Consider the following 25,179-nt stretch of genomic DNA (forward strand, 5'->3'; position numbering starts at 1 on the left):
GAGCAGGAGTGGAAGCATAGCGGTCCTACCAGGCCCCTTGCAAAGAAGTCAAAGGTCTAAGGTCGACTGATTTTTACCTTTTTCTTCTTTTTTTAATGGAAGAGGGAGGTGTCACCGTGGTGATCCATCCAAAAATCTTATTAATTTTGAGAAACTATTTGCAAACTTAGTGAAAAAAAATTGCAGCAGATGCTCCTCTTTGAGTCTGTTTCTCCGAGTTAGATCCGGGCTCCAAGGACAACATCAAAAGGCTTACGTTTTTTTACCTCCCTATTGCTTTATCATCCTCCCTCTCTCTACGTCTCGGCAGGATTATTAGGCAACGTTTATCCTATGGGATCGACGTCGGGGAAAGACAAATCGAACTGCTTCACACGTTACATGTGACACGAGCGGACAAAATCCAAGCAGTGTCCACTTAACGTAAACTCCATGCCGTCCCCACCGGCCGTTGACTCTTCTCTCTCTGTCGTCTCAGCAATCCCATCCCATGTTCCGGCCTCATGGCTCCGCAGCGCGAGCGCTGACTCCTTGCCTACACGCCCTCCCCTCCTCGTCCTATCGCCCAACACAGCGAGCTGGCTCGCCCATCCCCACCCTCCCACTGCCGGTCAACGTCTTGTCTCCTTCTACCTTGGCTTTAATTTCTTTTGTTCCTTTCCCTCAGAACATCCTCCATCCCTCTCCAAAGTCAACCCCACATACAAAAAAAAAAAAAAACTAATGAGACACCCTAATCTTCCCTCGCTCCCAGGCAATTGCCTTCATTGGTCGACACGGCGGATGTCAGAGCGATATTTTATATGATTACGATTCTTGGTGATACTTGGAACTTGTGGCGAGCAAAACTGCCCGTAACTAAGAGATGGAGAGATGGCTCCTGAGGGACAATTTTGTGAGCCAGCAAATTTTGACCGAGCTTGGGGTCTGAATGAGACGATAGGTTCAGGTACATATGGAAATGCGTTTGAGATTGTAGGAGCTGGGCCTAAGTTGGCAGGATTATTTTAAAATTAATTCCAAGCCCAAAATTTGAATAAGATTCGATTATTTATGGCTGATTCTAACTCGATCGGATTTATATTCTTAATTAAAAAAAAAAGAAAAAAAAATCTAACTTGCAATGAGCTGTTCATGAGCGACTTGGATCGATTGTTTGCTCCACTGAGAGTCATGGAATTAGAGATGAGCACATGGTGGTCATTTATGGTGCCCTTGAAGGAAACTCTTGTCCTCATGCCTTCATATGTTGATACTTGGGATGCAAGTCTTATGGTTTCTCTTTGAGGGAATCAATGCTTGTAGTTACAGGGGAGGGAGGCAGGTTAGGTAGGAGGACTTAATTATCCAGAGGCATTTGCTGGGTTGTGGTGGTTGTAGATTGATAGTCTCAGCTAGAGAGAGACTCGCCAAGAGCCCTCTCTTGATCCAATCGACTGCCTTCCTTTACTTTGATGGCTGTGATTTGGACTCTACAGCAATATTTTGATAAGAGAACTCACATGGAACATTAGTTGGATGGTCCATCCATCATCCTTTAGTGGCTGACATTGGCATTGATTGAGAATGGCAATTGCGGGTCGGGTGGTTTTGGTCAACATAAGATAACGTCTTTAATCTTAACAATAGAAAAGAAAAGAAAAGAAAAAAAAAGAAAAGACGGAGAGATTGTGGTAGGGGTTCACAACTAACGTACGGGTGGAAGAGTGGTAAATTCCGGGAGGCTAGATGCTTTAAAAGGCTCACCGTTGCATGAAAGCAATGCACGGTAGAAGCGTCCTTGTTTGTCCCCATCCCTTCTCCAGTCTCTTCTTCCTTCCTATGTTCTATGATCCTCTCCCTTCCCTTTCATACCAGTCCAGCCACACTTGCAAAGCCAATGGAAGAAGTGTACGAGTCGGAGGCCAATTGGCTCGATGGCTCGTGTGAGGAGCTTGTGAGGGAGCTCCTTGATGACACCACACCTTTCTTCGTCTTGCCCAAGGTCACAGAACCCGAACCAGATACAAGCCGTGAATCCATGATCAACAAGCTCATCTCAACAGTCTACTCGGGTCCGACGATCGGCGATGTCGAGAGTGCACTGTCCGTAACCTTTCAGAGTGGCGATTCCGACGGCCACGGCGGTTCCCGACCCACGTATGCTAATGGAGCATTTCTTCTTCATTTAGACTCAATTTTCTTGTCTTGGCAACTCCTAGGCCTTTGGATTGTGCTTAACTGGCTACATGTATTTGCTCTTGTTCTTGCAGTATCTCACTGCCAGAGAAGGGATTGAGTAAGATGGAGAGTAAGTATACCTTAAGGATCAAGACCTATGGGAATGGGCTTGCTGATGATGGCTACAAGTGGAGGAAGTATGGGCAGAAATCCATCAAGAACAGTCCCAATCCGAGGTCCATTCTTGTGTCTCATAAGAGCTCACTCTTTAAATGCTGATAACTTGATGGTAGTTTCGTTAAATTCATATGACCATGCTTCGTCTTCGAGGAATGCTGTGTTTTACTGCGTTCTGCCATTCCTTCTTGCTGCTGCTGCTGCTGCTGCTGTCTCCCCCTTTTGCTCTGTAATTCTTCTCCTATATGTTTTCCAATCAGATGATGTCAATACGTTGAGCTCCTCAAACATACATAATAGCACCTATTTTTCTTCCTGTTCCCTTTGCGCCAATAGAAAAGGAATAAAAAGAGAGGAAAAAATGGGGGAAAAAAGGGTAAAACAAGAACGTTATACACTTACTACGAGCAGCGTTGAAGATACGAAGACTGGGAGATGACTATTATTCTTTCAAGTAATTTTAGATTTTTTTCTAATTTGCATTAAGTGTATTTTATATTTAAAATAGAGTTTTTTTTTATGAAAAAAGTAAATTTACTTGAATCTCTGGATTTTGAGCTCCCACGTCCATCATTGGAGTCACAGACAAATCCTCCATCAGAGTTTGATATGAACAGGACGGACATGCCCCTACCACCTGAACGTACCAAATTTCAATAACCGTAGAACGGCAAATCTTACATGCAACAATTTTCAGCAACCTAGAGACACCAAAAAGAAAACTATAAGCTTCTTTCTGCACCCAGAATTCTCCTTGTTTTGCTAGATTTCTGCACCCAGAAATCTTTCTTGTACAAGATCACTTACAGTCGTACTTAATTTCCAAAAATGAGAAAAGATGCGTACAGGAAGGTGCAATATGAGTGGAAGCATCCCTTTCCACACCTGCATGCTTTATCTCCTCCTGAAATCCTCCTATTTTGGGGGCAAACTCATAAATAAGCCACACCCCACCTACCCCGTGGAATTGGACGCCAGCCTATTCTGAATTCTTGCATTCTTCTTTCCATTCTAAAAGGCATATCCTGCTCTGCTTTTGATCCTTGCACACCAGCTTAAGTGGAAATCAAGGGACTTATTCTCGCATCTTCTCTTCGGTCGACCTGCTTCTGTATGTGACAAATATAAACCTGCACGAAATAAAAGTTCACCAGAATTTGCTTAAGGCCACCGAAACAAAACCTTTGCCTCCCTGGTTGCGTTTACAGCAACAAGCAAGTTAACATCCATGCATCGCAAAAATGTTATCAAAATCCCTGAAATTCTGTATCACTGTCATGATCTGATTTTATTTTTTATTTTTTTGCTGCCAGGAGCTACTACAGGTGCACCAACCCAAGATGCAATGCCAAGAAGCAGGTGGAACGGTCAACAGATGATCCAGAAACCCTCATTGTCACCTATGAAGGCCTCCACCTCCATTACACCTACTCACATTTCTTCTTATCCCGGCCCCATGATTACTCAACTGCCAACCTTCATGTGTCTAAGAAACCGAGGATCCAATCCATGAGCATGCAGACGCCGCAAGTAGCCGATTGCCCACTTACAGAGAGCATGGTGTGGAGCCCATCGGTAATGGAGCAGCAGCAGTTGCAGCCTGGGGCTGCTGGAGACCAGAGCCCAGAAGGAGAGGTTCTGGAAGTTGGTGTGCAGAGTCCGGTCAGACAGGACATTTCCCAGCACGGGTTTCTTGAAGATCTCATGCAGAGCCGACAAGGGCTGTTAGAAGATGTCGTGCCCTTGCTGGTGAGAAAGCCATCCAATTCAACCACCTCTTCATATGACCCACACTCCACATCACCAGCATCTTCTCCTTCCTATTCTTCCCTTTCTTGGAGCACACCCAGCTCTTCTTATCTTGATGTGGGAATATTCTCTGGCATCATCTGAATGGAAACTGGCACTCAAAAGGACAAAGATAGGAGTATCCAAGTGGTAATTTGGTAGCTAGAATGATAAATGATATACTTTATCTGGAATTGCATGGGTAAAATGAAGTTACTCCACTCCTCTTTTACGCCATGTAATACTTGGACGACTGGATTGAGAGTATGGTAAGGGAGTACTGAGAATAAAATGTACAATATGCTAACAAGATGTATATGTACAAGAAATCTATGTACAATATAAATATTGGTATTTTGTGGCTGCAGGGATCTCTACTTATATGTCCCTTTTTGATGCGTCATAACATTTTATATTGTAACAGAAGGATTTCCTTGGTATAAAATGCTTCCGTAATTGATGATCAGCACCCAAAATTCTTTGTTGTTTTCCCTTTTTTTACTGTTTCCCTTTTGGTGAGCAAGGCCAAGTTCAAGAAATAACAGTGGAGGGAATCAAATCAGATAAGTTGCAGAGTTTAGAAGTTTTAGATGATGGAATCAAAATTTCTACTATCTACTTTAGATAAGGAATTTCAATAAAGATCAAACTCAAGATAGGGAAGTCATGGCCCTCTCGATAAGCACATTATTATAAAATGCATGAAGACTGAAACGGGAGAAAATTTCAGATTATTCAGAGTACATGAATATAACAGTTAGACGCTAACCAAACTTAGATCACTCATGCTTATAACCTGAACCAGGATCCAACTCATCCAGCCAGTTACAGAATCAAAATTTGAAGTCTTACCATTATGTTATACAGTGGGTCCAGTAAAAATGTTCCAGCCCAACAATACCTGAATATAATGTATCAGAGAACTTCGCAAAACAGAACCAAGTCAAAGGGGCAAAATGAGGCACCAAACCAACTTCTATCCACCAATGCAAACATGGAACTGAACCCACCCTAACCTGATAATGTAAAGTAAGTTTCATGTCCAAGTTTATACTGTGTCCAAGTTTATACCATGAACCAGCTCAGTCATCTCGCAACCCAACTTTATGAATGTAAAACTTTGTATCACTACTAGGTAGAGATTAAAGTTATGGGCAAAGCCGATTATATGATGTCGAAGGCAACGAGATTGCATGATGACTCTTGCATGGTAATGCAAAGAAATTATTTGTTGGCCTGGCTCACCAAGCAGATACCTAATCAAATTCACTTTTAGCCCAAGAGGAACAAGTCTCACTAGATCTAATAGCAATGATTTAGCAATACTAAACACTTAATTTGAAAATGCATAACTGAGTTGCAAAACCCACCTGCTATTATCCCTAATTAAAATGAGACGAATAAATGCTGATACAAGGACTCTTCTAGTGTAAGCTTGCAAAAAAAAAAAAAAAAAAAAAATCTTTGCATATGCAAGCAGTGCATAAATCATTGGCTAATCAAAAGTCTCATGAAGATTTGGAAGCAAATACTGGTACTTTTAGGCATAATCCAGTTAATGGAGCCTCATAGAGCAACATTAAAATGCATACTTCTGTAAAATCACCATTAAATAACCTTGGGCAGGAGATTGAGGATATGAAAGTGGTGCATTCAGTACTAAGTTTCCAAAGTGGCTTTTGCCATGGATGGACCGGATTAAAGAAAGGCATAGTGGGTCCCGTAAGAATTTATATTTGTGGTTGGTTGTCAAGTGATGCTTTCCATTAGTCAATTTAGGAAGGCAGCTTTTCGATATACCTGTTTTTAGAATGTTTGTCATGTAAACTATCCTATCATTTTTGTCCAAAGGTGCTACAGTTAATAGACCATGTCAGAATGGTTATATTGCAAAGAGGTATTGTCGAAAGTGCACTTCAATGTGCCGAATAAAAGGATACTAGCTAAAAACAGAACATGTATCAGAAGTATCAGGTATGAAGATATTCAGATTTTGTCACCCAATCTAACATAGGACTATCAAGCACTATGCGCACTGATGTTGGGGCTAGCCTCCGATCCCACTTGCACACATATCTTAACCAGCAAGTCTTATTTTATCCATATCGGCTTATGGATCATAATATGATCCACCAAAGAAGATTAGTCTTTGTAGTCGACTCAATCTTACGCTAACCCTCTCAGATGGCATGATTTTATGACTTCTATGCACTAAATATGAAACACGTACAACAGAGATACGATGATTCAAACATAAATCAAGAAAAAAAGGGCTTACAAAAAAATATGACTCCAGTAAATCTTTATCACCGGTAATGGTATCATCAACCCACTAAAACTTCTCAACACCACAATAGTTGCTTGCCACATCTACTAACGTCTCATGGGGAGTAGATTCCTTTATTAATACTTCTAGACACACACACGCGCGCGCGCATAGAGAGAGACTATATTTCATGATTTAGGCAGATAAACAAACTAGATAGCAAGGTCGGAGGAACCGGTACCGGGCACCGTACTGATTTTTTAGTGGCACGAGTCGGTATGGGCCATGTCGGGCCGGTACCGACGATGGCACGGTACCGTGGGAGAGAGAAAAAGAGAGAGAGGAAAAGAGGCTGGCAGAGGGTGGCGGATGCTGGCGGAGGACTGCAGGAAGCCGGTGGAGGCTTTGTCGAGGCCTCCCCCCGCGGCCCTCCCTCCCCCACTTGCTCTCTCTTTTCTTCTTCTTCTCCAACTACGAAAACGGGTCTCCACCAGTGAGCCACTGGTACAGCTCGAGACGGTTCTGCCAACCTTGCTAGATAGAGTATACATTAATTCTAGACCTGCTCAAAAATTGGGTGGCTCACCCAAGCCCGGCTCTTTTTGGATGGGCCTAGGCCTGATTTTTTTAGCACGGTGGGCCGAACCATGACTAAAAATTGAGCATGTCGTCTGCTCCCCCCAGCCCCGTTGCCATTGCGCCATCCCCTCTTCACTGCCGTGTTGTCCCCTCCACTCTCCCTGTCGCCTTGTTGTCCCCTCCCCCTCTCCTCGCCGCCTTGTTGTCCCCTCCCCCTCTCGTTGCCGCCTTGTTGTCCCCTCCCCCTCTCGTTGTCGTCTTGTTGCTTCTTGTTGTTCCCTCCCCCACTCACCGTTGCCTCAATTCAAAAAGCCCGAGGCCCGACCTAACGTCTGAAGCTACCGTGCTCGGGTCTGGAAAGTAAGTCCGAAGCCTGGATTGGGTCGGGCTTAAGCCTAACTAATTTTGGTTACGCATAGGGCTGAGCCCGGCTTGAACCAGGCCCAACCTGCCCGATAAGAAGTTCTCATTAATTCTAAATTGTTGATAATCCATACGTTTCACCTTTAAGCAACAAAGGGATTGTTCTGACTAGGCACAAATTACTGATTTCTACTTTGCCAAATTAACTTTCCTTCCTAACAGCACACTCGATTGTGGTTAATATCCGAATAGATTGGATAATATTTGTCCTAGGATCCATTTCTATATCTGAATCCAACAGGATATGGATACAAATTTCAGCATTTGACTAATATCTGATCAGTATTTGTATCTATTAAAGAAAAGTGGATACAAATAAAGATAGATAACTATCAGACCCATATCCGAATATTCGATTATGTTTGTAATCCTATTTAGCCTTATATAGTTCTCATGAACCTAAAAGAGAAATGAACGACAACCTTAACATGCCTTTAACTTACTTACCTTCCATAGAGTGAAATCTTTCATTTGGTTGTTCATAAAATTCAAATATTCGATTTATATACACACCTATATCCATACTATCGAATAGGACTTGTAAGCATATACATTTATAACAAACATAGGTATGAATTTTAGTGTTTGATTCGTATCCATCTATTCCGAATATGCCAAAGAAAAACAGACACTAATAACGATCCGTATCTAATATATTTTCAGACCTACATTCACTTACCATGATCAAAATATCACTATTTAGTAGCACTATCATAAAGCACTGACCTACACAAATTATGATCACCACTCTAGTTGATTATTGCATATATATATACGGAACAATGACAAAACAATTATAGCACCACCTATCATTCAACCATTTCAGATCGTCTTGTCCTGACATGTCCAAATTAGAGCTACCAAATATATCTATAGCCTTAGATTCCAGTTCCACATACCAAAATGACTTTTGCTCTCTTTAGAAGGAACCATTTGCACAAAAATGTTGTGATCAAGAAGAGGATATCTTTGGCAGGCTCTTGCAAAAGTTATAGCTCACTTCAAACTTCAAGGTTCTTTTTTTCCTTTTGTTTCTGAAGTGGAGAAGAAAAGCTAACATTTTTAAGCAAAGTAATGAAATCTTTTTTCCCCAATCTTTTTGTTTTTTTATTATGTGAATTGATACATGCACTTCAACTTATGGTTGGTGCATTTTTCTCTTTCCTTTATTAAATAGGAAAAAGGAAGAAAGCTAACCCAAGAGGTGATAGGTGTTTTTCCCTAAATACAAAGTTTTTTTTATAGAGGCAACTGCCTGATGAATGTTAAGTTATTTCTGGGGAGTTTGCATTACAATATAGAAAAGATCTTTGTGTTCATATTCCAGAATACATAAACTCGATATTTGAATGTTAGTGGGAATCTAGAACTTCTTTTTACAATAGTCTCTTTCTCTCCTTATGTTTGCTTGAATAGTCTCCATGTTCGAAGGTTCAAATCATAATTCCTTCCTCCTAAACTAGAATAATAGATTTTCCGCTTCTCTCATCCACTTATCAAAATGAAGAAAAGGTGCACTTAAGCACATGACAAGATACAGGGGAGAAACTACTTCAACATCACTCAAATCACTTGAGATTAACTTTTTTTCTCGCTACAATTTATTTTCCATGACATTTTCTATCATCAACATGATAGTAGCTATCTTGACAGTATTGAATAAGGTTCTTTTTTCTAACATCATTAAGGAATGTTATTAAATGGAGTTTGTATGACGATCTAAAGATGCATGTGTTGACTGTTGACACAGAAATAGCAAAATACCCTTGCTGGGAACCAGCAGTGAAGACAATTCATAAAGCCAGCTACAACCCACAAATGGATAAAAAAAGTGAGAGGATTATATTTCTTCCTTTTGCCGCATTTTCATTTTTTGCTATGTTCAATACATTAAAAGAACATGAAAGTTTCAAAAGTCGGGATGATAGAAGGTAGCATGATCATGAAAAAGTTATAACTTGCAGCTATACTATTATAATTTACCGAAGAAATGAGATGTAGCACACAATGAGCATAAAGCCATTATGGTGCACATTCCTTGACATCAAACAAATAACCTTACATATGTTTTCAGGTGCATCTTTCTGAGAGCAAGATTTCCCGCTGACAAGAACAAGAGCAAACATGCTAAACCCACACACTGGTCAATCAATACAAAAGAGGAATTAGCCTGTATCTGACCTTCTTCATGTACTCAGTGTACCTCTCTCCAAAAGTCTCCACCATAAGAGCCTCCTCCAACTCTGCCTTCTGCCCATAATACAACAAACACACTGCAACAAGATACGCCAAGCTGAGCGGCGCTCGCAGTGTGATGCAATGCAGAGCAAACAGCAGCATCGTGGAAGCATAGAGGGGATGGCGCACCCAGCGGTACGGCCCGAACTGAACCACCGCCGTCGGCACCACCACCTTCTCCGAATAGTTGGCGAGGTAAAGAACCGAGTGGTAACGCATAAACAGCGTCATGGCAACCAAAAGCCATACCACCACATTGGCCCACCCGCCCGAAATCAGATGCAATTCGGGCCCTTCATACGCTGCCAGCCAGTGCCCGATGAATACGAAGACTGCGAAACCAATCTGGGCGGCCCGAGGGAGGCTGACATCCCACTTGGAATCGTGAGGGCGGGGGTAGAGGTCGCCGTAGAGGCGCTTCCGCACAGAGGATTCGAAGAAGAAGAAGTAGTGGTAGATGAAGAAGAGAGCGATGGGCCAGCCCTCCAGGAAGCCGTTGAAGTGGGCCGGCGGGACGAGGGTGAGCCAGGCAATGGTGGAGGTGACGATGGCGAGCTGCTCGACGAGGGTGGAGCAGCCGAGGGAGTGGCGGCGGAATGAGTAGAGGCCATAGGCGGCGAAGAGGATGGCGAGGAGCCAAGGCCAGAAGACCCAGGCCATGCTGAAGTAGGTCCAGAAGAAGGGGTCGAGGAGGAGGGCGGCGGTCTTCTTGGCAGCGGCGAGGGCGAGGGCGAGGACGGCGGACCATTTGCAGACGGTAAAAGGGGTGATGCCGGAGAGATCTATAGCAGGGAGGGGGACGAAGGAGAAGGGTTTAGCTAGGGTTCGGGGTTCAGATGGGGACTGGAACTGGGATTGGGAGGAGGCTGCGATGGGGGTCAGGTGTTTGTGGTTGGGTCTGAGAGAGAGATTGGTGGAATTTTTGATTGGAAAGAAGAGGAGGGTGGAGTTGGGGTGGAGAGGGAGGTCGTGGGAAGGGAACGCGAAGGAGGAGAGTGGGGAGGCATGGGGTCGGGGTCGGGGTCGGGGTCGGGGTCGGGTTCGTGGGAGAGTCGGAAGGGGCTGCGCCGGTGAGCGGAGGAAGCGGGTGGCGGTTCCCATTTGCTTGGCTTGAATGAGAGCCGTTTGAACGGGTGCCAATTTTGGCAGCGGATGACTCATGTGCGCAGCTTGTGACGCGTGCTGCACACGTGCCACTGATGAGGTGCCGCCTGGGGTCTACCGAGAGTAGATGGAGGGTGATCTCTACAGCTAATGGCAGTTGACATGGTATCTGGTTCTAACGTATAAAACCTGGATGTTAGAAACAATGTAATATACCCTTTCTTACAAAAAAAAAAAGAAGACACAATGTAATATATTATCGAAACTTTAGTTCAGATGGTATAATGTTTGAATGGTACCATCTATTATCACTTGGACGATGGATAGGGGTTTTTGCTGGAATTTCCATCAAGAGACCGGATAGAAATTAGAATAAGAAGATGAGATTAGCCCCTTTTAATCTTATAAGAGCTGATGTCATCTCAATTGATTTTTTAGGTTGACCATCTCTTATTGGTCAAATGAAATCAAGCATTAAAGCAGGGGTGGACTAAAAAGAAGTGCCGAAGTAGCTGACCCGGCTTGATAAGACTTACAAATCCTTCTATTTGTCAGTGGAATTTTAACAAATTATTTTACAAGTTTCAAATATGCCCCACTCGCTGAATGAAGTTAGGCAACAGTATCATACCAAGCAAGATTACGCAAGAAAAGAGGGAAAATAAGCTTACATTTTTTTAGAAATTAAATTATTATCTCATCTCAAGGGTCTCATTATATCATATCATTGTACCACTTAATATTGGTTGCTTTGATAAAGACAAAATCTGGTGACAGGTACGAGATCTTTGATACCTCTATTTCGAAAGTGGAGTTGAAAGCAGCGTGGGATGGCTTGGGGTATGCACAGCATGTGCTGCAAGTCAGAGTGGTCTTGTTAGAGGGCGACTCGACCATGATCGGTTGGATCCAGAGAGATCTAGTAGTGTGGATGGGCGCCATCCCCTCTTTGGGACACTAGGATTATGGTGAGGGGCGATGTTGAATTCCAGACTATGCATGTTTATAGAGAGACTAATAGGGTTGTGGACTGGGTGGTTTTATATGTGACTGATCATTCTGAGGATATTTTGCGAGTTGGAGAAAGAGAGTTGCCTAGCGCACTTCATGGTGTGTTGTATTTTGACTTTTTTGAATATATTCATACTAGATGTACATCTGTTGTAGTAAAAATAAAAAATAAAATAATTATAATAATGATTTCATGTTAGTTTTTAACTGCTTGCATGACAAATTCTTTCAAACATGCAATCGTGAATTGTAGTTCTACATGCAATAAACGTTCATGATGCTTGGTGCTTTGCTCAAAAAAAGCAGGGGATTCAAATTTTCAAACATCAATTATTGAAGCATAAGGCGTTTCATAGTAATATCATGTATCTTCTTTTTCTCAAAGATCTTATATATTTTTTGCATGCAAAGAAGAAAGAGAGAGAGAGAGAGAGAGAGAGAGAGAGAGAGAGCATATTACATGGATGCTTTGCAATAAGAAACATTTATTTGCAATTCCAAACAGATAAAATCCACTTCTAGTTTTAGTATCATAAATTTGTAATGCCACATCATCACCCTACACTGCAAAATAATCGGGTATTTTGCTTGCAATGAGGGGCTACGACAATACCGCTACCTCGAGGGAACCATTTGGCTCCAACCTTCGTTTTTTTCCCCGAAAAGGTAAAGAAAAGGGTTAGAATATCGTGCTAGTACAGGCAAAGGGGGTGGATTTTAAATAAAACGGAGTGACATTATAACCCTTCTTCAATATTCAAATCCCACGGACGGCTATTCAAACCTGCCAAGTCTAACGGCTACTTGGACACACCGGAGCAGTGGCGACCCTTGCTCGCCTCTGAAACTTCGGCTGGAGTGACGACCGTTGCAAAACTGTGGCCCCCAAAACCTTCCAAAAGGAGGCGAATCTTTTCCCCTCAAGACTCCAGAGTCCAGATTGCTCTACCTCCCATCCCAGGCCATTCCCCCGGAAATCCATATATCTCCTGCCAACGGAGGAATTCCGTGCAGAGATTTGCGAAGTGGCGAAGAGAGAAGCCCGACAATGGATTCCATTAGATCCCGTTTGAATCTTCCGGCCGGCATGGAAGCTTCTCTCCATCTCGACTTGATTCCTACCCGATTTTCAGCAATCCCGAAGACGCCGTCGCCGTCGAAGACGACATACAGCGACCGGTTCATACCTTGCAGATCATCCTCGAGGCTGCAACATTTTGCGTTGGTCGAGAAATCATCGCCGGTGAAGGAAGGAGGGAACGAGGCCTATGCAAGGTTGCTGAAGGCTGAGCTCTTCGGGCCTGATTCAGTCTCGTCCTCGCCTGGGGGCCAGGGATCCCCAATCAGTCCAAATAAGAATCTGTTCCGCTTCAAGACGGATCACTCGGCCCCAAGTTCGCCGTTCTCAGGAGTGGCATCCGGCCAGGACGGGGGCATTCTAGGCGATGTCTCGACACCCCCAAAAGTACCTAGGAAAGTACCCAAGACTCCCCACAAGGTAACTACAAACTCTAGGCCTTTCTATTTTTCCATCCGAGATGTCCATATTTCATTTTCCTTTGTAAATTCAAGGCAACATACATCAGGCGCACAAGGAAAGAGGTCTTCTACAAAGTTGAATTCCCCGTGAAAGGGAGAAAACAGAGAACAAGAAACTAACCAAAACACATAAAGCTCCAAGGAAACAAAGAACAAGAAACTAGAATCTCCCAAGAAGATGCAAAATTTTCTATGCTAGCAAAAATGAATGCTTACTGCTGGCTTGATACATTGCAGGTCCTGGATGCTCCATCACTTCAAGACGATTTTTACCTGAATCTAGTTGATTGGTCTTCGCAAAATGTTTTAGCTGTTGGATTGGGAACTTGTGTCTATCTATGGTCTGCATCCACGAGCAAGGTTTTAACTTCCGGCAATCCTATCTAAAATCATATGGTTTTGCTTGATGAGCAGGAACTTTTTTTTCAATCACACACAAAAAAAAGGAATTTTATTCAAGTTTAAATTTCAATCTTCTTAAGATGTTCTTTTATCTTCACTTTTAGCTTTCCTCGTCTGAAGCAATCTGGCCAGTATTACTTTGGTTAGCAATCATCTGACTTGGTCTGCATGGCTTAGGTAACAAAACTGTGTGACTTGAGTCCTAGGGACAGCGTGTGTGCAGTTCAGTGGACTCGTGAAGGCTCCTACCTTGCAGTTGGAACAAGTCTTGGAGATGTCCAGGTATGTTATATGGTTCTCATAGTACTACAAGACTAAGAAGATCCAATTACAAGCTTGACATTCCTAATACAAGAAGAAAGTGGGGGGAAGGGGGAATAGTGCGGCAGAAATTACTAATTGATTCAGTGGAAGAGTATAGTAGATACTACTTTGACGAAAGATAAATATCCACAAGTATAAATGCATCAGACATAGCCCTGGATTCTAAGAAGATCCAATTACAAGCTTGACATTCCTAATACAAGAAGAAAGTGGGGGAAGGGGGGGAATAGTGCAGCAGAAATTACTAATTGATTCGGTAGAAGAGTATAGTAGATACTACTTTGATGAAAGATAAATATCCACAAGTATAAATGCATCAGACATAGCCCTGGATTCTAGGACTGATTAATCTTAGATCTCAGTTGAACATATCCCATGATATTTAACCATCCATAGAAAAATGCTCCAGCATAGTTTTGTAGATGATCTTGTTGTGGAAAAGATTGAGATTATCAGGAAAAAAGGAATAAAAATCTTTAGGAAAGAAAAAAAGAAGGTGAAGATAGAAATCTGGCTTCACCAATTTAAGTTAATTAAAACTAAATATCCACAAGTATAAATGCATCAGACATAGCCCTCAAACGCTCCACTTACGACACCCAGTCTCACAAGCGTGACCGAGCTTCGTTGCGGGAGCTTGTGACTCGAGCCAGTTGCGGGAGCTTCGTTGCGGGAGCTTGTGACCTGCAGCGTTTGGTTCGCTGGACAGTGGTGCTTTGGACACTGATGTTATTTACCCATATGAAAGAATTTTTTCTGGGCGATGTGGGACTAAACTCTTCCCATCTTTCCCCTTCTTCCATTTTGGAACAAGAAAACAAGGAAGGGAGAGCCGCTGCCATGGCCGCCGCTGCGGCGGGTCTCGGTCGCGGCCCTCCCCGTCCCAACCGGTGGCCAACAGGGCCACCGTTCAGCAACCGCCGTCCCCGGCTGCCGCTGCGACCCGCCCCTCGGCGAGCCGGCATCGGCTGCAACCCACCGTGGCCGCCATGGCCACCGCGGGCAAAGAAAGAAAAAAAAAAAAAAAAAAATTTGGCCGCCATGGCCTGCGGCCCGCCGCTAAGCGGCCCCGGCCACTGCCAGCGGCGCCAGCCGCGCCACCCACGGCGCCCGCAGCACGGCCTCCGGCCGACGCCCCTGCGGCTCGCGACCGCGGGCTGCGGCCGCACCCTGCGGCCGAACCCCGCGGCCTCCGCGGCCGACCCCGGCCTCCGGCCCCGCCTTGTGGCCGCCCCGCGGCCTGCTGCCATGCCTACGGCCGGCGGTGGCGGTTGCGCCGCCGTCGTTTAGGAGAGCCTTCTCCTCTTTTCGTTTGGGGAAGATGAACAGTGAAGGGATTAACGGGTTTCGGGTTTTCTAAACCCGCAACCCGAATCCGGTTAATTTAAAAAAAAAAAAAAAAAGGTGAAGGGATTAACAGGTTTCGGGTTATTGGGCTTCGCCCCGCAACCCGAAACCCGAATCCTTTTGACTAAACTGTGAGTTTTGCACAGAAACCCCTGACAATATGTTATTCTGAACAAGGGGATTCCGAAATTCATCTATGGTCCCCAGACGAAAGATAAATTACAGAAAGGTCCTAAAATATATTTATTTGATCCCTGTACTTAGGATTTATTACAGAACAGTACACCGATTATTACATATTGGTCCCTGTAATGAATTTATTACATAAATGATCAATTTAGATGCTTTCTTATGATGATACATGATTGTTTAAATTATTCATATTTTTCATGATAAAAGGATGATATATGCATGAGACGAGCCAAAGCATCTTATATAAATGATTAAATTTTTGCATATTTGTGGTGACGAGCCAAAGCATCCCATAAATTTTAGAATGCTTTAGTTTAATCAATAAAGAGTCTTTTTATCATCATCTCATGAAATTGAATAGTTGCATCATATATAATGAACCGGCCCCAAAGGGAAATCATTATACAAAGTTAATGATGGGATGAAATAATGTTATTAGTATGATATTTATGATAAAATCTTGTTGCCCAAAGGCCTTGAATTCCTCATTAACATTGAACAATATCTAGTAAAATTTTATCCATTGAATAACGGTGTCTAAGAAAAGCTTGTCAAAAAGGTATACGTGCCTAAGAAAGGCTGGTACTTAAGTGAGCCTAGTGCTCCACCACCGATCTGGAGCTGATCTGGCTGTTATTCTTTGGATTTTTCAACTAGATATATAAAGTTCATTAAATATCATACTTAATACATTAGTTTTATCGTAAAGGGGTAAATCATGTAAAGTTAATTTTGATTTACTCACTAAATTGCTAATATGGGTTAGTGATTTAGATAAGGTTTTAGCGTAATTATAGCATGCATATTGATAGTAAGCGTATGTTTTGCAGCTTTGTTTCCGACAGTTTTTTCACAATCTACATCATGCATCCCAATACTTAATGGTTCAAATTTCTCGGAATGGAAAGAAAGGCTGACATTTACTTTAGGGTGCATGGATATTGATCTGGCACTTCGTGAGGACATGCCACCTGTCCCCACGGAGGAAACTACGCCAGAGGAGAAAAAGTTGTATGAGAGGTGGGAGCGGTCAAACCGCTTAAGTCTTTTACTCATACAAAATCATATCTCCAGAAAGATAAGGGGCTCAATTCCAGATTGCAAAACTGCAAGAGAATTCTTAACAGCAGTAGAAGAGCAATTTGTGAGTTCAAAGAAAGCCCTAGCCAGCACCTTAATATCAAGGTTTGCTTCCTTAAAGTATAATGATAATGGTGGCATACGCGAGCACATTATGGAATTACGTGACATCGCTGCCCAATTAAAATCATTGGAAGTAGACATGTCAGAAACTTTTCTTGTACACTTTGTCCTTAATTCTCTGCCTATGGAGTATGCACCATTTAAGATCTCATACAACACACATACAGAAAAATGGACTATGAATCAACTTCTAGCCATGTGTGTTGATGAGGAGCAGAGAATAAAACAAGAGAGGCAAGAGAGTGTTTATCTCACCTCTCATAAGGAAAAAGGACATAAAGAGGTCGGCAGTACCAGTCATCATATTCCTGTTAAGAAGAAGAAAATGAAAGTGTCAGCCAAAGTGACTGACAAAAGGCAAATAAAGTGCTTCTTCTGTAAGAAACAAGGACATTTGAAAAGGGACTGCATCAAGTACAAGAAATGGCTCGAAAAGAAAGGTACTTTTCTTTCCTTAGTGTGTTATGAATCAAATTTTATTGATGTACCTCATAACACATGGTGGATTGACTCTGGTGCTACTATCCATATATGTAAAACTTTGCAGGGATTGTTGAACAAAAGAATTCCAACGGAAAGTGAGCGAAGCATCATAATGGGAAATAAGATGCGTTCACATGTGGAAGCTGTTGGAACGTTCAAATTGACCTTAAAGACTGGCCATATTTTGTATCTAGAAAATACCTTCTATGTACCTGGATTTTCAAGAAACTTGATATCTGTTTCTAAACTTACTTCCTTTGGATATACCGTTTCATTTGGACGGTCTTTTGTAAACCTTTCTTTGAATAATATTGTTGTTGGTAATTGCTTGTTAGAGGATGGTTTATTCAAATTAGACCTTGATACATCCTTTGAGCTATCCCTTTTATCCCTGCAAAATAAAGATCATTATGGATTAAAACGTAGCCTAATAAATAAAAATTCCTCTATGTTATGGCACCGAAGATTAGGCCATATCTCCATAAAAAGAATCAAGAGATTAGTAAATGATGGAATTTTACCAACTCTTGACTATGGTGATTTTGAAACTTGTTTAGACTGCATCAAGGGAAAGCAGACTAACAAGTTTAAGAAAGGTGCCATTAGAAGTACAAATTTATTGGATCTCATACATACAGATATATGTGGGCCCTTTTCGACCCCATGTTTTACTGGTCATAAGTATTTTATCACCTTTATTGATGATTACTCACGCTATGGGTATCTCTACTTGTTGTATGACAAGGCTGAGGCATTAAATGCCTTTAAGCTTTTCAAAACAGAGGTAGAGTTACAACTTGATAAAAAGATTAAAGTTGTGAGATCAGATAGAGGTGGTGAATACTACGGTAGGTATACTGAAACTGGACAACATTTAGGTCCATTTGCTCGATTTCTTCAAGAGCAAGGTATAGTTGCACAATATACTATGCCTGGTACTCCTGATCAAAATGGAGTTGCGGAAAGAAGAAACCGAACATTAATGGAGATGGTAAGAAGTATGATTAGTCACTCAACTCTCCCAATTTCTCTGTGGGGTGATGCCTTAAAAACCGTTGCGTATATTCTAAACAGGGTTCCTACTAAAGCTGTCTCAAAAACACCCTATGAAGTTTGGACAGGTAGGAAACCTAGTTTAAGACATCTACATATTTGGGGGTGTCAAGCTGAGGCAAGGGTGTACAACCCACAAGAGAAAAAGTTGGACTTTAGAACCATTAGTTGTTATTTTATTGGTTATCCAGAAAAGTCCAAGGGATACAGATTTTATTGTCCTAATCATACTTTGAGGATTGTGGAGACAAGAAATGCTAGATTCCTTGAAAATGACCAAATCAGTGGGAGTATAACACCTCAAGAAATTAATTTTGAGGAAAAGCAAACTCCGTATGGTGTGCAAGATTCAAATAAGCAGCCAATGATTCCTCTACCTATCATTGATAATGATTTGGAGGAGGATGAGTCTACTATTAATGTTCCACTTGAATCTGTGCCAGTTATCACTGAGAATGTTGCTCCTCCACCTATAGAACCAGTGGATCAAGAAGCAACTTTAAGAAGGTCATCAAGGGTAAGGAGATCTCCAATTCCACCAGATTATATAGTATACCTTCAAGAAAATGATTATGACATTGGCAATATAGATGATCCAATAAATTTCTCACAAGCCATAAATTCAGTAAATTCCTCCAAATGGCTAGATGCTATGAAAGATGAGATAGATTCTATGGCTAAAAACAATGTTTGGAATCTTGTTGAACTACCTCCTGGGGCTACTGCAGTACGCTGCAAATGGGTTTTTAAAACCAAAAGAGACTCCAAGGATAAGGTAGAGCGACATAAGGCCAGACTTGTTGCCAAAGGATTTACTCAAAAGGAGGGTATTGATTATCATGAAACCTTCTCTCCAGTTTCAAAGAAGGATTCTTTAAGGATAATTATGGCTTTGGTGGCTCATTTTGACTTAGAGCTGCACCAAATGGATGTGAGAACTGCATTTCTTAATGGAGATTTAGAGGAAGAAGTTTACATGAAACAACCTGAAGGTTTTGTTTCAGAAGGTCAGAGTCAAAAAGTTTGCAAGCTAAATAAGTCTATATATGGACTCAAGCAATCATCCCGACAGTGGTATCTTAAGTTCAATAACGTCATTTCTACATTTGGCTTTGTAGAAAATGTTGTTGATAGATGTATTTATCTTAAGATCAGTGGGAGTCGATTTATTTTTCTAGTCCTATATGTAGATGACATTTTGCTTGCTAGCAGTGATTTGGCATTGCTTAGAGAGACTAAGCAATTTCTCTCCAGCAATTTTGATATGAAGGATATGGGTGAAGCCTCATATGTCATCGGCATTGAGGTTCATAGAGATAGATCTAAGGGAAAAGTTTGTCTATCTCAAAAAGCCTACATTAAGAAAATGTTGGAGAGATTTGGTATGGAAAATTCCAAACCAAGCCCAGTGCCTATTACTAAAGGTGAAAAGTTGAGCCAATCACAATCTCCGAGGAATGAAATTGAAAGGGAGCATATGAAAGCTTTTCCATATGCTTCACTAATTGGGACTTTAATGTATGCTCAAGTCTGTACCAGACCTGATATAGCATATGTTGTGGGATTACTGGGGAGATTTCAAACTAATCCAGGAATGGAACATTGGAGAGCTGCAAAGAAAGTATTGAGATATCTTCAAGGAACTCAAGATCATATGCTCACATACAACAAATCCGATCTTTTGGAGATAGTTGGATACTCAGACTCAGACTTTGCGGGATGTCCAGATAGTAGAAAATCAACATCAGGTTATATCTTTCTACTAGCTGGTGGTGCAGTCTCGTGGAAGAGTTCAAAGCAAAAGATGACAGCTACTTCAACAATGGAGGCTGAGTTATTAGCATGCTATGATGCAGTTACACAGGCTATTTGGTTGAGGAACTTTATCGCAGGCCTACAGATCGTGGACACTATTTCACGGCCCATAAAGTTATATTGTGATAATTTAGCAGCAGTTTCCTCAATAAAGAATAACAAGATATCTAATGGAAATAAGCACATGGAGGTGAAATATCTTGTTATAAAGGAAAAATGTGAAGACCATAAAGTTTCAGTTCAATACATCAATACTGTGCTTATGTTAGCAGATCCTTTGACCAAAGCAATAGCTCCGGGATTGCACAAGGAGCATGTTGGTCAAATGGGCCTTTTCTGTATAAATTAATTGATGTATTATTGTGCACATTTTAGATGGTTGTAAATCACATATATTATATTTTCTGCTTTAATGAATTCATATGGTTTATGCATACTATGGTAGCAGAAATTGTGACCAAAGAATGAATTTTATGAGAAGTTCATTCATAAGGGTTTGGTTATGATGGTTTAGTAATATAGTGATCATGGAAGGTTATACGCCGATCAAATAGGTGTTATTTCCGCCATTGTTCGTATTATTATTCTCAAAGTAATCAAACATAAAGCTTGCCCAAATTGATATCAGGATAGAAAGAACACGCGTATACAGATTATAAAATTCAAGTACTAAGGATATTTCACTTGTCAATATGGTACGAATGGAAGAATGTTGGGATCCCGTCAAGTTGTGGCCCACATTGACAAATGGCGTCAATATGGTCCAAGTGGGAGAATGTTGGATCCCGTTTAATTAAACCCTGATCCCGTTTAATTAGAACCCACATCTTGACAAGTGTCCCTTGAATTTCGTAAATCTTGATAATCACAAGGGCATTACGGTATTTTCACAGCAGTGAAGAGTTACCTTGATGGGGGGTGACTCTTCACGGGTGTAACCACCTGCAGCGTTTGGTCCCTGGAGAGGGCTATAAATAGCCTGTTAGACCCCTTTACAAAACACGCATTAAGTGCTCTCTCTCCAGAAGATTACTCGCTAACCTTTGTTCAGATCACCGGTGATCGAGACTGCGCACGCATTTCAAAGCCCAGAGCGCAATTAAAGATGGATTTAGCGAATCAAGGTATGATTTATAATTCATTAAGTTAATCAATTCCATCAAGCCCTGGATTCTAGGACTGATTAATCTTAGATCTCAGTTGAACATATCCCATGATATTTAACCATCCATAGAAAAATGCTCCAGCATAGTTTTGTAGATGATCTTGTTGTGGAAAAGATTGAGATTATCAGGAAAAAAGGAATAAAAATCTTTAGGAAAGAAAAAAAGAAGGTGAAGATAGAAAACTGGCTTCACCAATTTGAGTTAATTAAAACTCAGTTGAAGATCATAAAATTTCAACTAGCATTTCCTATTCCAAGCTTTCAAATGCAAATTTTAAACATCAAACTTCCATGACTGTCAAAAAGAACCTCCTGCGTGTGGATGAGTATTAGGAGATCCCGTTTGGTGATGTGACCAACTTTCAATTCATCTTATCTTCTTGTAAATAGATCGACAATATATATTTAACTGGAAATGGTGAGCCAGATCTTCAAATAATGTACTTGAATCAAAGACATCTGAAATAATGTAGACTGTTTCGAGTAACTGGGGAATTCAATTCCCAAACTATATAATTTAAACCTTAGTTGGAAATATATATTCTCAATCAAAATTGCACTGGGGTCATGGTTTAAATATGTGTGACAGATTTGGGATGCCACATGCTGTAAAAGGATCCGGAACATGGGTGGCCATCAGACTAGAACTGGAGTCTTGTCCTGGAGTTCATGCATTCTATCTTCGGGAAGTCGAGACAAAAATATTCTTCAGCATGATCTTCGTGTTTCCAATGATTTCATTAGCAAGCTTGTAGGCCACAGATCCGAGGTACGTCCTTGAAACATGTTTGATAATACGGGCATGTAAATATGCATGAGCCCATACTTTTCATGTCTTTCTCATAATCTATATATACATTTCAGTTGAATTAATCTGCAAGTCATTAACATGTTGGCAACAAATGCTAAAATCTGTATAGCAATGTAGAATTCAGCTTGCTCATCTTTTATTGATCACTCAATATGACAAAATATGGCTTATATACAGTATGAGAACTGCAAGTGGGCAAATGGAGAAAGGGAAAAACAAATTTTGTATCTTAAATTGTTCAGTCATTTTCCTTTCTCTTCCTTCTTCTTAAAGAAACCAACATATGCTATACCAGGTCTGCGGCCTAAAATGGTCCCACGACGACCGCGAACTTTCATCTGGTGGAAATGACAACCAGGTCAGCAAGTTAGTAACATTTCCTTGTTTCACTACCAATATTTTTATATTTATTATATTTATTCGAATTTACTGAATGGCACCCTGTTTTCTGAAAAAATGCGAACCAGCTCTTTGTGTGGAACCAGCGATCCCCGCATCCAGTCTTAAAGCTTACAGAGCATACAGCTGCTGTTAAAGCCATTGCTTGGTCACCACATCAGCATGGCCTTCTTGCATCAGGAGGTGGGACAGCTGACCGGTGCATCCGCTTTTGGAACACTACAAATGGCAATATGCTCAATTGTGTGGACACAGGAAGTCAGGTGCTGATCCAGGCCTAGGTTTTGTTATGCAGAACTTATATATGCAATCTTCAGGTCTCATGGTTATAGTGATACCAGCTCTCACTATTCGTTTCTTCAGGTCTGCAATCTAGCATGGTGTAAAAATGTAAATGAAGTAGTCAGCACTCATGGTTATTCCCAGAACCAAATTATGGTGTGGAAGTATCCATCTATGGGGAAGGTATGATTCACTTCTTGGTAGCAATTTATTTGTCCATTTCGTATTAGTAGCTACTTCTAATTTAAGATTTTCTGAATGTAAAGGTCCATGAAATAGTTGCTGCCCTCCACTTAGATTTTCACAACCAAATTATGTGAAGAGAACATCCATCTATGGAAATCAGTAAGACTTGCATGGGTGGCAAAAGCATGATGAGTAAAAGCATACTGACTCTATATCATCGCTCATCAGAAACCTTAGGCGAGAAGATACAGTTTAGAAGCAAGCAGATTAGTTGAACAAGCTTTTTGATTTTTCCATAATATACAACAGATGGAGGTTCTCTTTGAGATGCAGAAAAACACTTCCATAATTATCTAAGCAGTCCAATTTTCATCGACCTGTAAACTCTAGTTCTGACAAGAGAAGTTTGCGCAATATTTTTCAGCGTCAGTCATCTATACTTTGTTACATACCCAAGATAATCCCATCTTGGAGAGGGACCTTGAACCAGTAATTGTGGTGAAAGGGAGATTCATAAATAGATATGCTTGCTATTATGCCATGGCACATACTGCAGAAATTGATATTGGCATCATATGGTCATCTTTTATTGAATAAAAAAGCAGTATCTAAATAGATATTCAGAAATCTTTAGTATTTCCAAGATGAAATAAACTTGAGAAGGCTTGAGGATTTTACCTATTCAACAATTTTATGGAGTATTTATGCTGGGTATTTTGGACTTAGCTTTATCAAGTTTCTCATTGAACTATATATGATTAAGCAGGTAGCAACTTTAACCGGTCATACTCTTCGAGTACTTTACCTTGCCATTTCACCTGATGGACAGGTACATATTTCTTTATACTCTCTAAGTTTGTATCTGATGATTCCGTAGCTGGCTGTATCTTCCACCTCCATCTCTTCCCCTCTCCATGCAAAAATATAGCGTGCTTTGGATAGAAAACCTCAACATCATGTCAATGTTGTGCGTGTCCGGGAATTTAATTATTCTTCTTGCAGACTATAGTGACCGGTGCAGGAGACGAGACATTGAGATTTTGGAATGTCTTTCCTTCCATGAAAACACCAGTAAGCGTACCTATTACAAATAGAAATATTCATTTTTCTCTAAAAAAAATAATCAATACCTGTTCATGTCAGCATGGTATCACTTATTCAAATTGTGATTCATCCTTTCGCAGGCTCCTGTTCGTGATAGTGTAGTTTGGTCCATAGGACGAACTTATATTCGGTGACAAAGTGGCAAGATCATCCTTCGAGCAGAATAAACTGATTGCTTCAATTGTTATGTAAATGTTCTAGCAAGAAATTAGAGTGTTGGGCACCTTGCAATTGTTACGTCCTTTTCTGCAAGCCTGCACCTTGTAATAGATATGCAAATCCCTCTGCCAAGTTCGGTCGAGATGGTTTTATTGTAACACTACTACCCAAGTCTATCATTATTATTGCTGAGATCTCATGTTGTTTATCTATCTTCAAGTGTTTCCAGGGCTGTTTGAGAACGTATTGAAATGTATCCCCCCAGACACTGGCAGTTTGATAATCGGGCTTCAGTAGCCGATAGGAGGTTGTTGACCATGCAAAAAGAAATCCAGGGGGCGAAATTCCATTTCATCTTTTGTATCCTTGCGCGCCTCTCTCCCTCTCTCTCTCTGGCGGATGTGCCCACTGCTTGAGGAGTTCATACAATTATTCTGAGGAAATACACGCCAATATTATGAGAACTGCAAGGAGCTTTTCATGGTTCAATGATCCTGAAAGCAGATATTTAGTTCAGGAAGATGGCATGCAGAGACTTTGGTCCAATGCCTCAAGTATGCAATAACAGACATGACTAACTATGTTTTACTCCCCAAAAGAAGGGACATATCCATGCTGTTGCCTATGCAAACATCTTTTCTTTTTAAAAGAGAACATTACCCAGCTTTTAATGCAGCAAAACTTAATTAGATACGTCAGAAATGGGAGAGTTATCCTGTGAGCATAAAACATGGTAAGCCGAAGAGATGACAAAGTTTTACATCCCGGACTAAACCGCTGAGCCCATGGAATCATTGGTCCCCAAACAAAGCCCTGGTCTAAGTTTTAGAAGGTCTAAAGCCTTTCTTCCCGGGTCCTTCTGGTCGTCGGACCATCTCCCGGCCACCAATGCGCCATTTTTATTTTATTTTATTTGCTAGGGCAGGTAACTCGTACTTAACAGGTAGCAGAGGCAGAAAGTCAAAAAAA

General features: G+C 41.3%; 3 protein-coding genes across 3 annotated transcripts; 2 read left to right on the forward strand and 1 right to left on the reverse strand.

The window, feature by feature from the left end:
* Positions 1-691: 691 nt before the first annotated feature.
* On the forward strand, positions 692-4,591 carry LOC103697265 (putative WRKY transcription factor 49). The gene is made up of 3 exons (XM_008779092.6): positions 692-2,139; positions 2,253-2,396; positions 3,651-4,591. The coding sequence occupies exons 1-3, from the start codon at positions 1,829-1,831 to the stop codon at positions 4,228-4,230; spliced, it is 1,035 nt and encodes a 344-aa protein (XP_008777314.1). The 5' UTR covers positions 692-1,828; the 3' UTR covers positions 4,231-4,591.
* Positions 4,592-9,315: 4,724 nt separating this feature from the next.
* LOC103697267 (protein C-terminal S-isoprenylcysteine carboxyl O-methyltransferase) lies at positions 9,316-10,902 on the reverse strand. The gene has a single exon (XM_008779094.5). The coding sequence runs from the start codon at positions 10,790-10,792 to the stop codon at positions 9,542-9,544; it is 1,251 nt and encodes a 416-aa protein (XP_008777316.4). The 5' UTR covers positions 10,793-10,902; the 3' UTR covers positions 9,316-9,541.
* A 1,624-nt stretch (positions 10,903-12,526) lies between these two features.
* On the forward strand, positions 12,527-24,820 carry LOC103703517 (B-type cell cycle switch protein ccs52B-like). The gene is made up of 10 exons (XM_039124162.3): positions 12,527-13,244; positions 13,523-13,645; positions 13,865-13,969; positions 21,859-22,038; positions 22,376-22,438; positions 22,548-22,742; positions 22,843-22,944; positions 23,714-23,776; positions 23,950-24,018; positions 24,132-24,820. The coding sequence occupies exons 1-10, from the start codon at positions 12,795-12,797 to the stop codon at positions 24,183-24,185; spliced, it is 1,404 nt and encodes a 467-aa protein (XP_038980090.1). The 5' UTR covers positions 12,527-12,794; the 3' UTR covers positions 24,186-24,820.
* Positions 24,821-25,179: the final 359 nt, after the last annotated feature.

This window comes from Phoenix dactylifera, chromosome 8 (assembly GCF_051530095.1).
Source record: "Phoenix dactylifera cultivar Ajwa chromosome 8, Ajwa_hap1_PhDact_Kaust_v1.1, whole genome shotgun sequence".
NCBI lineage: Eukaryota > Viridiplantae > Streptophyta > Magnoliopsida > Arecales > Arecaceae > Phoenix > Phoenix dactylifera.